Source organism: Paramormyrops kingsleyae, chromosome 8, assembly GCF_048594095.1.
Source record: "Paramormyrops kingsleyae isolate MSU_618 chromosome 8, PKINGS_0.4, whole genome shotgun sequence".
In the NCBI taxonomy this organism is placed as follows: Eukaryota; Metazoa; Chordata; class Actinopteri; order Osteoglossiformes; family Mormyridae; genus Paramormyrops; species Paramormyrops kingsleyae.
This window is the reverse complement of record NC_132804.1, coordinates 22,959,229-22,974,245: the sequence shown is the minus strand read 5'-3', so window position 1 is coordinate 22,974,245 and position 15,017 is coordinate 22,959,229. Positions and strand designations below refer to the sequence as shown.

The following is a 15,017-nucleotide window of genomic DNA, read 5'->3' as shown; positions in this document are numbered from 1 at the left end:
GCAAACAGACTTTTTTCCTAATGCATCTTAACCAAATTACTTTTCCTCCTCTCATCCAGATTGTTTTCTCACATGATTTTAGATCGCACCAATAGAGACTGGGCTGAAGCAAGTGTTCCCACACAATGAATCTGTTGAACACACAAAATAAAATAATTTTAGGAACCTGTGTGAAACATTTTTTGATGGACACAACAGCAGATGTCGGCTAAAAAAACGGAATTGAGTGCTGTAAATGGGATATATTTTGTTGTACCTCATGACTGATGCCAGCCGTGTTTTGAACACAGATGCTATTTAATACCCAACTAGCTGACTGTTTGCTAGCTATAGTAAGGAATGACATCATCTTTGATTGTTAGCTCTGTAACTAACTGACAAGGTATAGTGTCATCATCATGAATGATAATGTGAATAAAAATAACGAAAAATAGTTTGAATTTACTGATGAATAAATTCAATTAACAAACAATCCCAATTATTCCTTTATCTTACCATCTTAGTAATACTTATTCCTTGGGTCAGAAAATCACTCTGATTTAATCATCATCAAACGTTACCCATATATTTTCTATACTGTACATTTACTTAGCTTAAAGTTTTCTATATTTTCTATACATTTACTTAGCTTAGTTTAAAATTATTATTAATTATTTTAAATGTAATTATGTTTTGTAGACCGCTATTGTCATTTTCCTGTTCCAGGTTCATGTCCGATAAATTAAATTAGTCTTTTACTCAAATGCACAATTTCCGCCACAAGACTTGCCTCAGCACCATCCCGTAAAAGCTGACATCAGCGTTACCACGGGAGCAGACATTGATTATGATGTCATTTATAAATCACCACACACTGATGAAGTGCACACATTTACATTGGCATTATACTCCGTTACTTTATTTGTAAGGCTATGTCACTCTCATTTTCCCCTTTAAATGAAATCTTTCCCTTTAATACACATACAAGGAAATTTAGTCAATGAATGTAGTCAGAATGCATTTCATGCCCTTGTCATATATCCAGAAGGTGCAAATTTCTCAATGATTATTTGTCATTTCTGCGGCAGTTTTCTGTTGTTGTCTTTCTGTCTGCTTCTGCAACAGATGTTGAGGATCTTGGCACTGTTAAATCTCTGAAGGAGAATCACTGCTGTGCCCTTCAGAAAAGAAAAATTGGCAACAATCCCCCGTGCAATTGGGTAAAGCAGTAAACAAATGCACAAGCATGATTATTATTATCTGCAGTATTAACTAGGTCTTTAGTTTTTATTGTTTGGTATTCTTTGCATACACAAAAAAAGCATAATTATCACTGTAGTAATTGCCAACCATATTTCATAATGATGTATAATTTTATGTTTTTCTGGTGACATAGTGCTAGAAGGTAAGTCTCTTTTCACTCTTGAGGGTTCAAACACTGCTGGATGTGTGAAGTTCACATAGTTCCCTGTGTTACACAGGTGTCTCCCCACATTATAAAAAAATCACGTCAGGTAAGCTGACATCACTGCATTGCCCTTGGCACCGGCATACTGCCTCTGACATACTAGCATCCCATACGGGGCATCCCCTGCTTCCAGATGTACACTCACCGGTTCCCTCTGACTCACCGTACACTGACTAATTTGGGTAATATTTTATTTTGAGATTTTAAAAATACCTTAATACATTTCAATGAGTTATTGCAGTAATTTACGTGCAATCTAAAAAGCGAAAGCCTAAAAGCGAGCAGCATTTAAAGAGAAGATGGACATCATGGATGAATCGCATAAATAAAACATAAAAGACAGAAGGCAGATACACAGTACTGTGTCTTAGGCAGTCCAAGAAAATTTTTTAAAGCGATTTATCTGGGTAGTAAGTGTATATTTGCTCAGAAAAAAAACACAATTTAACATTATAAAATATGCATATTAACAGTAATATAATAAAAACTATTGCTGTTGCTGCAGTTTCTTTTTGTTCCCAAAAAAAGTTACTGATATCTTGTTGGATGGCTAGATGAACACCGCTTCAGTTCCCAACCCTCTCCTCAGGGTCACTCCAACCAATTCCATGTATTTGTTACATTTCTACACCAGCTCACTTAATTAATTAACTTAAATAATTTCATGAAGTATTGATTTGCCAAACATGGTTAGCTAGTGGTTGAGTTAAAAAACACACGGATGTATTGGATGGTTGCTGCAATTCCTGGGGTGACTAAACTGACTATAGGAGAGGTTTTGAAATGGCTAAGCTGACACAATTTCGACATACATAATATCACACACAAACACATAATATCATACACAGACATGAAGATCATTTGGACATTATTTTCCTTGACCGAATAAGATTTTTGCACCGTACAGTACCTTTACATCTATCTCTGCTAGAAATATCTTTTCCGCCCCATCGGACAGATTTGTAAGCTGTCTCCAGTGATCCCTGGTGTTTATAATCCATTACTTACAGACTAATCTGTCTAGATCATGTCAATTTGCACCACACAACTTTCCACAAAAAACAAACAAATAAATGCAATCATATGGGACAAGGTAACAGAGAATAGCAGTGTGTCTTGGATCTCTTTTTATTTGGATTTCACCTCTCCATTCTGTGAGTGTAACACAAACATTATGTCAGTGCTCACTGTTCCCATCACCTCCTCCTCCTGTCTTTCCCCATTTTCATCTTTTGGGGTTTAACTGAAAATGTCAGACATTTAAAAACGCAATGGGATGTTTTCACAGGACTCCGTTGAGGAACAGGCCAGAGATGACATCATGCTCCCTATCAGCTGTGCTGCCTAACTGTAGGTGGTCCCATCCGGAATTCCCGAAAGGGGAATATTAGACATTTTCTATGAAACATTAAACCGAGGACCTGACTCACTGCGATTACTGAAGACTGTGTGGCATTCGGAGCAAGGCAGCCCTGTTTTTTGTCCAAATATCCTGACAGTATCAAAGATCCAAAGCCAGCTAATCATCCGTTACGATAATTGGCAAAATCATTGATCACCCGGAGTACCAATCTGTGATGAAGTCACAATATGGCTGATGTTCATCAATAACCTGTGTCCTACAAGATGGTTGAACAAGATAAATACCTGAATGCACTTTTTTGATAGGAGAAAGCAATAGAAACACAATCAGTTATTTTTATTCAGTAGTTATGCGTTTCCAGATCAGGTTGTGTGGGACCTGCTTGGAGGGTACTTGTCTTTGGCTTGGAGATAGCTGGAGGGATCATAATGGCTCACCAAGACAAGTAGTTGAGTCCTCAAACATGTAGGGACACAAGCATGAACCGAATGGAGGTAGGATCCCAAAATCCGCTCACACAGATCTGTGATGTCCTGAGGGCCCTTAAATAGCCGCTCAAGAAACAACGATGGCCAGTTTCCATAAAAATGTCCCTTTGCACCAGTAGCCTGGGTTATTTCCCGCTCTCCACTGGAGGTGAACTACCTGGATTCCAGTGTTGCTTCTGTTGTTATGCCGCTCGCCAGTTTTATTTTGATATTTCTTTCACAGGAAGAGACGGTGGCATGGCAAGAAACGAAGATGTGGAGGGAACGCGAGCAGCAGTGAGAATGACGGAAACCATAACTAAATAAATATAACGCACCATCGCTTGCCATCCATGCTCGACACGGCTTTCTGAAGGGAGGAAAACCACACAGTGGTTATATCTTCATCAAAAGTGAATCTCCTCGCTGGGACCTGAGCAGTCCTGAAGAATTCCTGCCCACACTAAGTTACATACCTGAGTGAAAATGAGATTTGTACCAATCATGGGAGCAAAGCAAACTAAAAATGCTTAGATCAATCCTACTTGTACCAAGTGGGCAAGAGTACCCATCCAGAGAAGCGTGAGCAGAGGGATCAGTGGAGATGACAGCTCCCATTACTCCGGAAAACCAGGCTTTTTCATTAGCAGGGCATTCATTATTCAGCAACTGGAGCCTAATTGATCGTTGTCTAAGAGCACTGGGGGTAATAGGGAATTGATTGATGTACACTGGTGGGAGTTGTACGGATCAACACAAATGCTGGAATCCTCTGCCACACGCTGTTGAGTAGGATGGTGAGCCCCGAGGGAGGCAGCCGACTAGCTGTCCCTCAAAGAGAAGGAGGTTTCTGAGCAAATGCCCCCCGGCTGCTCAACGTCACAAACACTGTGAGGTCACAGGCAATGTACAACTAAGCTCGAGCTTATTGCCCGGCTTCTTTTACAGATCCCAAGTGAGTAACCAAATGCTACAATTAGGCAAGTTTGATAGACAAACAGGCATAGCTGTGTATATTTTACATTGTGTAATTTATGCATGAAGCCCATGATTTTAAAAACCAAACCCATTACAGTCTACCTAGGCAAAAACCAGACATATTGCCAGTCAGTCTCATAGGTAGATCAGTCCATCTTCATAACACTAATCCTGGTCACAGGGGAGCCTAGAGCCTACAGTACTATCCTAGGCAACACAGTGTACAATCCTGGAGTACACCCTAGACAGGGCACATACAGTATAAACACACACACAGTCATATGTTCCTGAAATTCCACTTAGCCAGACTGCATGTCTTTGGACTGTGGGAGGAACCCTATGTGAAACTGGGAGAGCATGCAAACTCCACACACACACAGCAGACAGTGGATCTGAACCCCCAACCCTGAAAGTATGCAGTGACTGTACCACATATAGCTCAAGAAGTACCCTTGGGTAATATTTTTTATTAAATAGAGCTTATGACTGCAAGAACTACTCGGTTTAAACAGAGATATCAATGTGGAACCGGGCTTCCAGGTGGACGGTAGTGGGGGCGGTCTGTGTCTCCGCAGGTTAGGTCACTGCCTGTGATCAGAAGGTTGCCGGCTCAAAGTCAGCAGAGTGGTTCCACCATTGGACCCTTCAGCAAAACCCTCAACTCACAATTGGTCCAGGGACTGTTTGATACTGCTTTCAATTGTAGGTTGTTTAGGATAAAAGTATCTGCTAATTAAAGAAATTGTTATTGTGGATAGTAATCATAACAATCAGTAGCATGATAAACGATGGGGAGTTCGGATGACTACAAGAGCCGCCATCTTTAATAATTGCTTCTCTGGTTAGATTTGCAAAAATGCGCAGTTTGTACCAGGAAGCGTGGGTGTATGTCAAGGTACATCTTGGATGGGACGCCGGTGTGTTTCAGGGCAATCGCAGACACACATCCTACACGCTGAGGGCAGCTTGGGGGTCACCGGCAGACCAGGATGGTGAGATTGCAAGAAGAGACCCAAGAGAACACGCGCACGCAGCGCCGAGGCCGGATGCGAGCCGTCCACGGAGGTGCGTGTTGACATCGCTGCCTGCTGTACCACGGTGCCGCCCACCTACATTTCAACATGCAGCTGTTGCTAGACAAACGCTACACTTTCAAATAATATCACTGGCGTGTCACACCGACTTGGAGGCGAGTGCTTGCGGCCTCACAAATGTGGAAAACGGTCTGAAAGGCTGCTCAACAATGACAATATCAGCCCTTTGGAACAATCTAAGATCATTTTTCTGCTTCAAAGTAGCGTTCCTCGAATAACTCACGCAATGTGGTACAATCATCAAACCATGGGGCTCTGTAAAAATTAGCCTACCGTCTCATCGTCAGTTTCGCCAAACGCCACAGTCTACATCACCTGAGGCATGTTAACACGGTCAGAAGCCACTGGGCTGTTTCAGTTGTCAGGGGCCAACCTACTATTTTCACAGATGGGGGTGAGGAAGTGGCAACGATAAAAGGTGTCGACCATGGGTGGTAGGGGTGGGGGGGGGTCAAAGGTAAAAGTTGGTGACCAGATGGAGGGGTGGGGGGGGTTAAAACTAAAAAGGATAGTTGTGGCCCCCTATTAGCGGAGGCCCCTCGACTACAGCCCTGGAAAGCCTGTGCATTACAGCGCTCCTGTAAGTCTCTGAACATGAGGCTTTTGGACCTGGAGCATCTCTCTGTGTTCATTCAAACAGGCTGCCGACTGAAAGGCCTTGGTAATGAAACAAGTAGCGATGCTGCAGTTTCTTAGCTCTCGCTCCGCTCCTGTGAATGACTAAATATAGTATAGAGTCAGCCTGTCTAATTAAACGGAAGGTCATGAAACTCAATCGTCTGTCTTCAGTCTCCTGCTGTTATTTATTGTATTGTTTTCATGAGCTGCTGCAAGCAGTCATTCCGATTGCTTGTGCCAAGTCGCGCATTCATCACGGCTAATTTTCTTCACCATGGCCGTGATCAGAGGTGGAAATTTCAGGTCCAAAAAGTACGAATCCAGACCAGGATTTTGTTTCAACCAACCAGTGGAGTACTCTGTAACTGTGACTCTTTATGCTCAACTGGTCGGTTGAAACTAAATCACGGTCTGGATTTGTACTTTCTGGACCTGAAATTTCCACCTCTGGCCGTGATCCGTTTTTGGGTATGACTGGTTCCGACGTGCGTGATTAACAGCTATGGGGGTTCAGCGACATGGAAGCTGGGTGGAAAGGATCCAGAGAGGGAGGTAGAGAAAGAAAGACGGGAATAACCTTCATGTTTACAGACACAGAGTCATTTTCACATTGGGACTTTCAGAGATCGATGCTTTGGCTGAGGAGATCCTAACCTCGTTGTAGGCCTCAAAACTCCCTGCCTTCATTCTCATGTTGACGGGTCCCCTCTAGAAATACCGCCCTTCTTGATATGGCAGCAAAGCAAACAGAAGGGGGAAGATTCTGGAAAAAAAGGGCACCTGGCAGAGATGAAAGGTGAAACACCCTAGGAAGGCACAGCATCTGAACAATCAGGCCGCTCTGAATCCTGTAATCCTCTTGTAATCCACTAAATCCAATAGCATTTTTTTTCCAGGATACCTTCCCCAAGACACAAGCAAAAATCACATGCTATTCCACTGAAAACGGGTGGTGTCTCTCTACATCCTGCTGTTTCCTTTCCACAGCCAATATGAATGTTACTAAAGCAGTCAAAAATCACCAGACCTGGTGTGACAAATACAGATAATGTCAAATTAAGCTAACAACGCTTAATGTTCACGTCTCACAGATCTACACGTCCAAACAGAAATTTTATAGCAGCATTAACTGCAGTCTTCCAGATAGACCACATCATAATTTTCAGACTTTATCACACGCTTATCTTAATTGCAGGTTTCCATTACGAATTACTTTGAAAAATCTTCCTGATCGGTTAAAGACACAGTGAATAAAATACAGACACATTCATCATCTGGCTTTTTACGCAGCAGTTCCCAGCCAAGACCCCAGGCCAACACCTGCCAGTCCATATCTTCATTCTAGTCTACCTGCCCTAGCCAAGTCAACAAGGGTAGTTTATAAGCAGCTGTGAAGTAATAGTAATACCAGGTGGTGGAACGCAACTAAAATGTGGACAGGCTTTGGAGGCCAGGCTGAGATTCTTGGCCTTAATAGAACAGGGTATTCCACTTATGGTAGTTTGAAGCAGTGTCAGCACAGCTCGGAATCAAAGTTCTCCTGAACCTCTGGGGTATGACACTTTTAGCTGCTGCTCATATGAATGCCTCATACAGGTAACAATGTCTGACATTTGTGAGAATTGCTTTAATCACAGTGTGGGGGGAGGACTACTCAGGAGTTGGTAAGCGGTGGGAAGTTCTTGGGAGGTTCTCATAATGACATACTAGAGACGGGCTCCCTCTGCAGGCTTCCCGACCTGCTGGAATTGGCCTCCATGGTGGAGCTCCAATAAACGTGAAGGGCCACAGGTGGGTTGCTAGCCAGGTCCCCCTACACCCCCTCCAAAACCCCCATAATGCTCTGAGGTTTCAGTCAGAGTCACCCGTGGATCTGTGGGCACTAACGAGCGATGCACATTCTCTCCTGGGTAAACTACTAAGTTACAGAGTAAAAATACTAGAACTCGTGGCCATAAGTGGAAATTAGCGGGAGAACATTTTAAAACAAATTTGAGGAAGCACTTCTTTACACAGCGTGTAGTTAGAGTATGGAATAGTCTTCCTGCTAGTGTAGCGGAAGCTAAAACCCTAGGTTCCTTTAAATCAGAGGTCGATTAAATTTTAACATGTCTGAGCTATTAGTTAAGTTCTCCCCAAACGAGCTTGATAGGCCGAATGACCTCCTCTCATTTGTAAATGTTCTTATGTTCTTATGCCTCGCTTGCTGAAAGCAAGCAGCTCACAGAGTAAAGGGCAGGAGCATCAGAATGTGCTCCATTCTCCATCTGCCGTCCCCCCACATCGGCCTCAGAGCGGTAGGTGCGATGGAGGCTTACAGTGATGACTGCAAAGTGAGGAATGGAAAAAAAATAAAGCATGCAAAGGTGAGACCCCTTCTCTGACAGACATCCACACACTTCCATGTGCCTCTCGCCCTCTAAATGGCTCAGGGTAGCAGGTTGGGAAGCAAAGGTCGAATTACACCTCCTCTACCCAATCAGAGCCACCATCCAATCAGAGAAAAAGCCCACTGACCCCTCACTTCCCTCAGTTGACATATCCCCCCCATAGAAAAAATCCAAGGAGAAACTGGAAGAGAAATGGAAGCAGACAAAGGGATCCGTCCAGGCTGGTGTATGCGTGCAGGGGCACAGACGAGCCACAGACATTCAAGAGTCACTGCGATCCATCGAGGAGTAAATTACGATTTCAGCATAGCGACTGTTTCTGAAAGACAGAGACTAAAGGTTCTGGGTGCATCATTAAGCCGACGCCGGCTTGCGAGAGGCAAATGACTGTGTTTGGCTCATACTAAACAATCTGCAACATAAGGGGAACAAAAAAAAACCACGTTGGCAGTTATGGATTTAAAGCCCAGGCTGCACGACTGTGGCAGGACTGCAGTCATCCGCTAAAAGGTGTCAACGCCACACTAAAACTGGGACACTGGAATCTCGGGCATAGATGTAAAATATAGATTGACTGATGCACCGCCTGTAAGGAAAGCAAATCGTCTTTAATCTGCAATCGGAACCAAGCCAGATGAGGAGATCGATATTCTGGTGCGATGTGGATTCTCGCTCCCGTCTTCGGCCGTAGCGGCGCCTTGTGGAAGGTAAAGTCTGCAGGGAATCGGGTCCACTTTCCTGTAGGTGCCGCGCTTTTAAGTACCATGGCGCTCGGGGACCCACGGCAAATCATTGGTGGGAATTACTCTTTACACGCCATTAGTGCTCTCTGCTGAGCTGTTCCCGCTGCTGTTCGGGACATTAGTTCATCAGCAGAACTTAAACGGGGAGACATCAGCACATTGCGGGAGGAGCCGGAGGCTCCGGGGTTCAGAGGGACACGGAGAACAAGTCAGCACATCAAGGGCTGGGACTTACTACAGCAAGGGCGGAAATGTTATGGTATGGAAGACCATCGCATCACTATGGTGAACGGTCTATTAGTGTAACAACCATTGTGCAGATACCCAGGTCTCCAACCTTCAACTAAGGAAGTATAAACGAAAGGCTGCTCTGGTCTGTACCTGCAAAGTGTGCCAACGTGTAGTTTAAGCCAAGAAGGATAATAAATGAAGCAACAGAAGATAGATCAGGTTATGTTCAGCAGCTCAAGAGGAGGGTTAATGGAAAGAGCACAGTGTTCTGCCTGTCTGAGACAGCAAAACAAAGCACAAAAAATAAACAACAATTTAAAGAAAACAAGCGATACTGCAAAACAAGTCAGTAGAAATGTACAATAGTGGTCAAAATTGTGGAAACACTTCCAATCTTTAGAGATTACAGAACTTTATTCAACTGTTGCTCCAGTTATTTTACAATTATCATACAATGAACGGTTAAAGAAGTAATTGGAGCAACAGTTGAATAAAGTTCTGCAATCTCTAAAAATTGGAAGTGTTTTCAGAATTTTGGCCACTAGTGTAGTTCTCTTCTTCTGTTCCAGATCTTTCTCTCAGTTCCTCACTCATATTGAACAAAAAGGATATTGTTTTTTTTATTATTATTTTGGCAGTAAAACAATGCATTTTGAGTACAGAGCACAGTGTCTCTGTACAGTTGGTTTTAATATTTAATATATATAAAAAATGGCTGCTAAGGCCAGAACATTGACCAGAGAGAGTCAGTGGTACTTATTACAATTTTAATCTAATTATGACTATATGAATTTCTTGACCATTTCCTTTATTTTATAGAAGCTGTACTTTGTCTCCAGCCTGAGTGGGTGGCAGGGAATTAAGTTTCAGCCCCCCTTATCTAAGGTTTCACTTTTGGGTCTTCGCTTGTTACTCCTTAAACTTCTTTAGCAGAAGTTTTAGCAAAATTGACTATGTAGAGCTCTGTGTCAACTTCCTGGCAAAGCTTTGGCATGGCTAATAAAATCCAGCTGATTGACTGTCACCATTACAAACACAATGTTGCATACAAAATTGGATGAATTTTATAGAAGACCAAACTGGCATGAAAAGGACAGGTTCTCAAGGCAATCAGGACCCAGGGGTCATGTCAGGCAACTCGGGTGTTTATCAGTATGCATACTTGACCGTACTTGTGTTCTTGTGTATCCATTTTATGTCATCTTCCATTACCGAAGACGAGATCCAATACTCAAGAACAGAAGTACAGAGGATGGCAAAAATCCCCGGATGTCATTCTTGCCCCGTGCCAGATATCAAGGATACATCGGTTGCATCCTTGCTGAACGAGACCAATTCCATGATTCATTGCACCCCAAGTTTCTTCTTGGAAGGCAAGTTAGCAAGACCGGTCTTGCCAAGACCACAAGTACTATCTTTGCGTTCTTGGTACTGAGAAACGCTCCTCATCAGGCACCTCATCAGCCACCTGAATGACTCACCACTGAGAAGTCCTCTGCACTGCACTCGGCACCACGGTAACGGCAGGAAAGCAGCATGTCCTTGATGTCGTGACCTGTGCGGTCGTAGAACTCGCGCATGTTGAACGGACGCGGCCTGAAGTTGTGGAAGTCGGCTTTCACCTTCAGCGTCTCCAGGACACTTTCCTCCACCAGATGTGTGTCCCGGATCTCGTACCTGAGAGGGGAGAAAGAGGTAGAATCATTTCAAAGTACAGTCCTACTTCTCAGAGGAACTGGCATCCTGTCCATAGTGTCCCCTGCCTTACGCCCTGTGACGGACTGGCATCCTCTCCATAGTGTCCCCTGCTTTACTCTGTGACGGACTGGCATCCTGTCCATAGTGTCCCTTGCTTTACGCCCTGTGACGGACTGGCATCCTGTCCATAGTGTCCCCTGCCTTACGCCCTGTGACGGACTGGCATCCTGTCCTTAGCGTCCCCTGCTTTACTCTGTGACGGACTGGCATCCTGTCCATAGTGTCCCCTGCTTTACGCCGTGACGGACTGGCATCCTGTCCATAGTGTCCCCTGTTTTACTCTGTGACGGACTGGCATCCTGTCCATAGTGTCCCCTGCTTTACGCCCTGTGACGGACTGGCATCCTGTCCTTAGCGTCCCCTGCATTACTCTGTGACGGACTGGCATCCTGTCCTTAGCGTCCCCTGCCTTATGCTGCCTGGGATAGGCTCCAGACTCTGGATGCCGATTTACTGGAGACACAGTTGGAAGATGTAGACAGAAGATGAACAGAGTAAAGAATTTTTAACTCTCTTTTTGAATTATTTGAGGAATAAAGAAAATAATCAGCAAAAAGGAGCAGTGTAATTATTTGTTTGGTGTGCAAATCACCCTGGCCAGGAAGGGAAACAGAAGACGGTGACAAAGACCAGGTGGCTGGTTGATAGGGATTCCCTCTTCAGGGTTATGGAGACAGGGATAGGGCGGAAAGCGGGCCAGAATGAGGCAGGCAAGGAAACACGGTATCCAAATTTAGGTGTGGACATCAGGGATAAACAAATCACTACAGGATGAGATCTGGGATTAGGGCCGGTTTGCTGGTAGTGACAGGGAAGGAAGCAAACATTTATAGTTATTCATGACACTAGGAACAATGTGGCACAATATCCCTGTCACCTGACCGTACTGCCCACCTCACATGTGGAAATCCAGATTTTAGATAGACATTTGGTTATATTCAACCATCCATAGTCACTTATCCAATAAAGGGTCGCAGTCAACTTGGAGCGTATCCCAGCGAGCATAGGAGCCACCTGGACAGGATCCCAGGCCAGTGCTAGACATGTGTGAGTATATACGTGAGCCATATGATGAGCAGACATTATAAGAAGATGCTGATCTTTCTATTGCACTGACCTTGTTTTTCTCCAGAACAAGTAGAACAGTAAGAATCTGACACTGCTTTCATTGTTTAACGAACCCTGTTTAGTTCATTTGAGCTTTTCCCCCAAATATACAGTATCCAATGTGAATTCTTTAACAAGGCAGCTATTTAAATGAAAATGCATTATACCTTCATTATACTGTAAATACCTTTCAGCACTGGAGCATATCTATTTAAAGGCTTTGTCCGCAATCATCCTGCAGTCCAAAGACCCGCAGTTAGGCTAATTGGTGACTCTAAATTGACCTTAATGTGTAATGCTCTGTGTATGTGTGAGGGCTGCAATGGACTGGCATTCCACACAATGTGTTCTCCAGCTATTTGCCTCGAGTTGCCTGGGATTGACTCCAGGCCCCTTCACGACGCTGACCAGGATAATCAGGTACAAGATGGATGTGTAGAATCATAGAGATGTATTATTTCCCATAAAATGTTGAGCGCCACGCACATTTCAAGTACAAGCATTAAAACTCTACATTTTATTTTATCCAAGTTGGACACTGAGGACGATTAATGAAAAAGGGAAGATAAAAACAGAAGCCTTTAATGGAGAGACAGATAAGGCTTAGCAGTTTCCTGTGTGTTGTTTAATATAATTTCATGAAATGGCCTAAGGTTTTAACAGACTGATTTACATGGCATTAAAATTAGAGATGCGACTAATCTTTGTATTTCTAATGAAAATGAAACTGGCCAGACCAGCAGAAACCTTCAGCGTAAATAATAAGCCTTTACTCAGTGTTTCGTCTCATACATCCATCAAAGAATCGTTCTTTAGAAAGCAGGACTTCCAGTGAGGTTTTCCATGCAAAGGAAAAACCCAGAAAGGGCGAATGAACTTTAAATGGAAAAGACAGGCATAGTGACAGTGAATGATGTGTGTGATTGTGGTGCCCCGGAATTTGCCCGATTCATTCATGTATGGTAAAGCCAGAGGAAGACTTGAACCATTTGAACATGGTTTTATCACAAGATGAAGTGGAGTGCTCTTCTTTATCTTTCCTTCAGGAAAATCTCTCACAGGCAATCCCAGAATCCACTGCACTCTTTACCTTCTTCATCAGACTTCTTAAATCGCTCTATTGTTACTATCTGCTACTTACTGCTTGACACGTTTTCTTCCAACTGCTACGTACGTATGTATCTATTTCATAATGGAATATATCATTCTGAATAATCAAAATGTCGTTTGGCTTTGTTCAATACTTATTTTAATCAAAGCCCCCCACTGACAGGCCAATTCATCCATCAGCTCCAAATATGCAAATATGATTAAATTCAGTCCACAAACAGATTCCTCCAGGACACCAAACTGGACTGAACATTACCAGTATGAATGGTCCACATGCACCTATACATCCAATAACCACTTATTGATCTTGAGACTGTTCTGGGCAGAGCACAAGCTGAACAGGATGCCAGTTCATCCCAGCTCAGTCATACAGTAAGACTCTCTGGTTCCCCAGAGCCCTATCTCTCTGTGAGTTGTGGCAGAAACCAGAGCATTATGGGAAACCGCATGTGGACAACGGGGAAACTCCACACAACAGAATCGGATTTGACCCTGTGACCTGGTGTCGGACGATAGCATGGCCTTCAGAGTCATTGCCCGACCCACAAATGTGACGTCTAATTACTGCCCTCAGGTCCCAAATATAGTAGGAGAGTTCATGAAGCACCAGGTTAGCTGGAATGGCAGGACACCCTAACTAGCAAAACAAATAATCACACCTAGGCCTTGTGCCACTCAGGGAGGTACCACCTGAATCTAGGGGAGCAATTCACCCTCCAAAAGCCAGGTGGCGCTCTCACCAGTTCTGTTCATGATTGGGATGCTTCTACACTTTGAATGTGCATTAAAGTAGACATTTCAAAACAAATGGCTGAGACTGGGTAAAGGAGAATTAGCAGGAGTCAGTTTGTTGCAAGAGAATTATTCCAACCTGGCATCTAATTTTTGCTCATTTTTGTTATTTGTACTGTTTGTGCTGTTCCATGGCTGGAACCCACAACTGCACAATCGCTCTGGACTACTGGCTCATCATTATCTTTTCATCTTGGACTGCAGCCCATCGGAGGGGGCACTCCTGATTGCCCCCCTCCCCCAGAATCTCCATTAGGACTCATATCATTTCTACTTTTGTAAGGTTTGAAGCACCCCAGTGCACTGGTTGTTCTGTTCTGCTGTTCACCATCTTCGTGCTTGGTGGATCATCACACCACTTCATTTGTATAACACGCAGGTTGCACTTACTGGGGGTGTTGTACAATGATAGTTTGTTTATGCATTATGTATTTAATATTTATATGCTAATACAAATGCCTCCTTGGTCTGAAACAGGGGGTAATTACATCAAGATGCTGCTTTTATCCAAAGCAATAATTTTTAAACCATTTATAAACTTAATATTTTTAAATGAGCCAAATCAATTACATTTTCTCAAGGGCACTACAAGAGGGGCCTCTTCAGGGATGTGAACCAACACCCTCCAGGTTAAGAGCACCACATCGTTAACCTCGTATAACTGCTGCCCCTCAGTGTTAGGTCATGCTAATTACTCTGAATCTGGTATGCTGCCAGGTAACTTAAACGGCAAAGGGTATTTATATCTTACTTTGCTCAAACTGATTTGTACTATAAAGATTATAATTGTGTTCCCTAGCAAAAAAAAATAATAATTTTGACCATAAATATTTCAGTTTAAAAACAAATGATATCTATTCAAAACACTTTGAACTTATTTCATCTTGTCTAGACAGTAGAAAAATAACTGGAGAATGAA

The 15,017-nt window shown here is 43.3% G+C and overlaps 1 protein-coding gene across 1 annotated transcript in view; it reads right to left on the bottom strand.

Moving 5' to 3' along the window:
* Positions 1–15,017, bottom strand: part of asic1b (acid-sensing (proton-gated) ion channel 1b) — a 149,685-nt gene that overhangs the window by 124,071 nt on the left and 10,597 nt on the right. Inside the window, exon 2 of the mRNA XM_072715490.1 lies at positions 10,813–11,008. Coding sequence (XP_072571591.1) covers positions 10,813–11,008 — 196 coding nt within the window. The remainder of the gene's footprint in view (positions 1–10,812; positions 11,009–15,017) is intronic.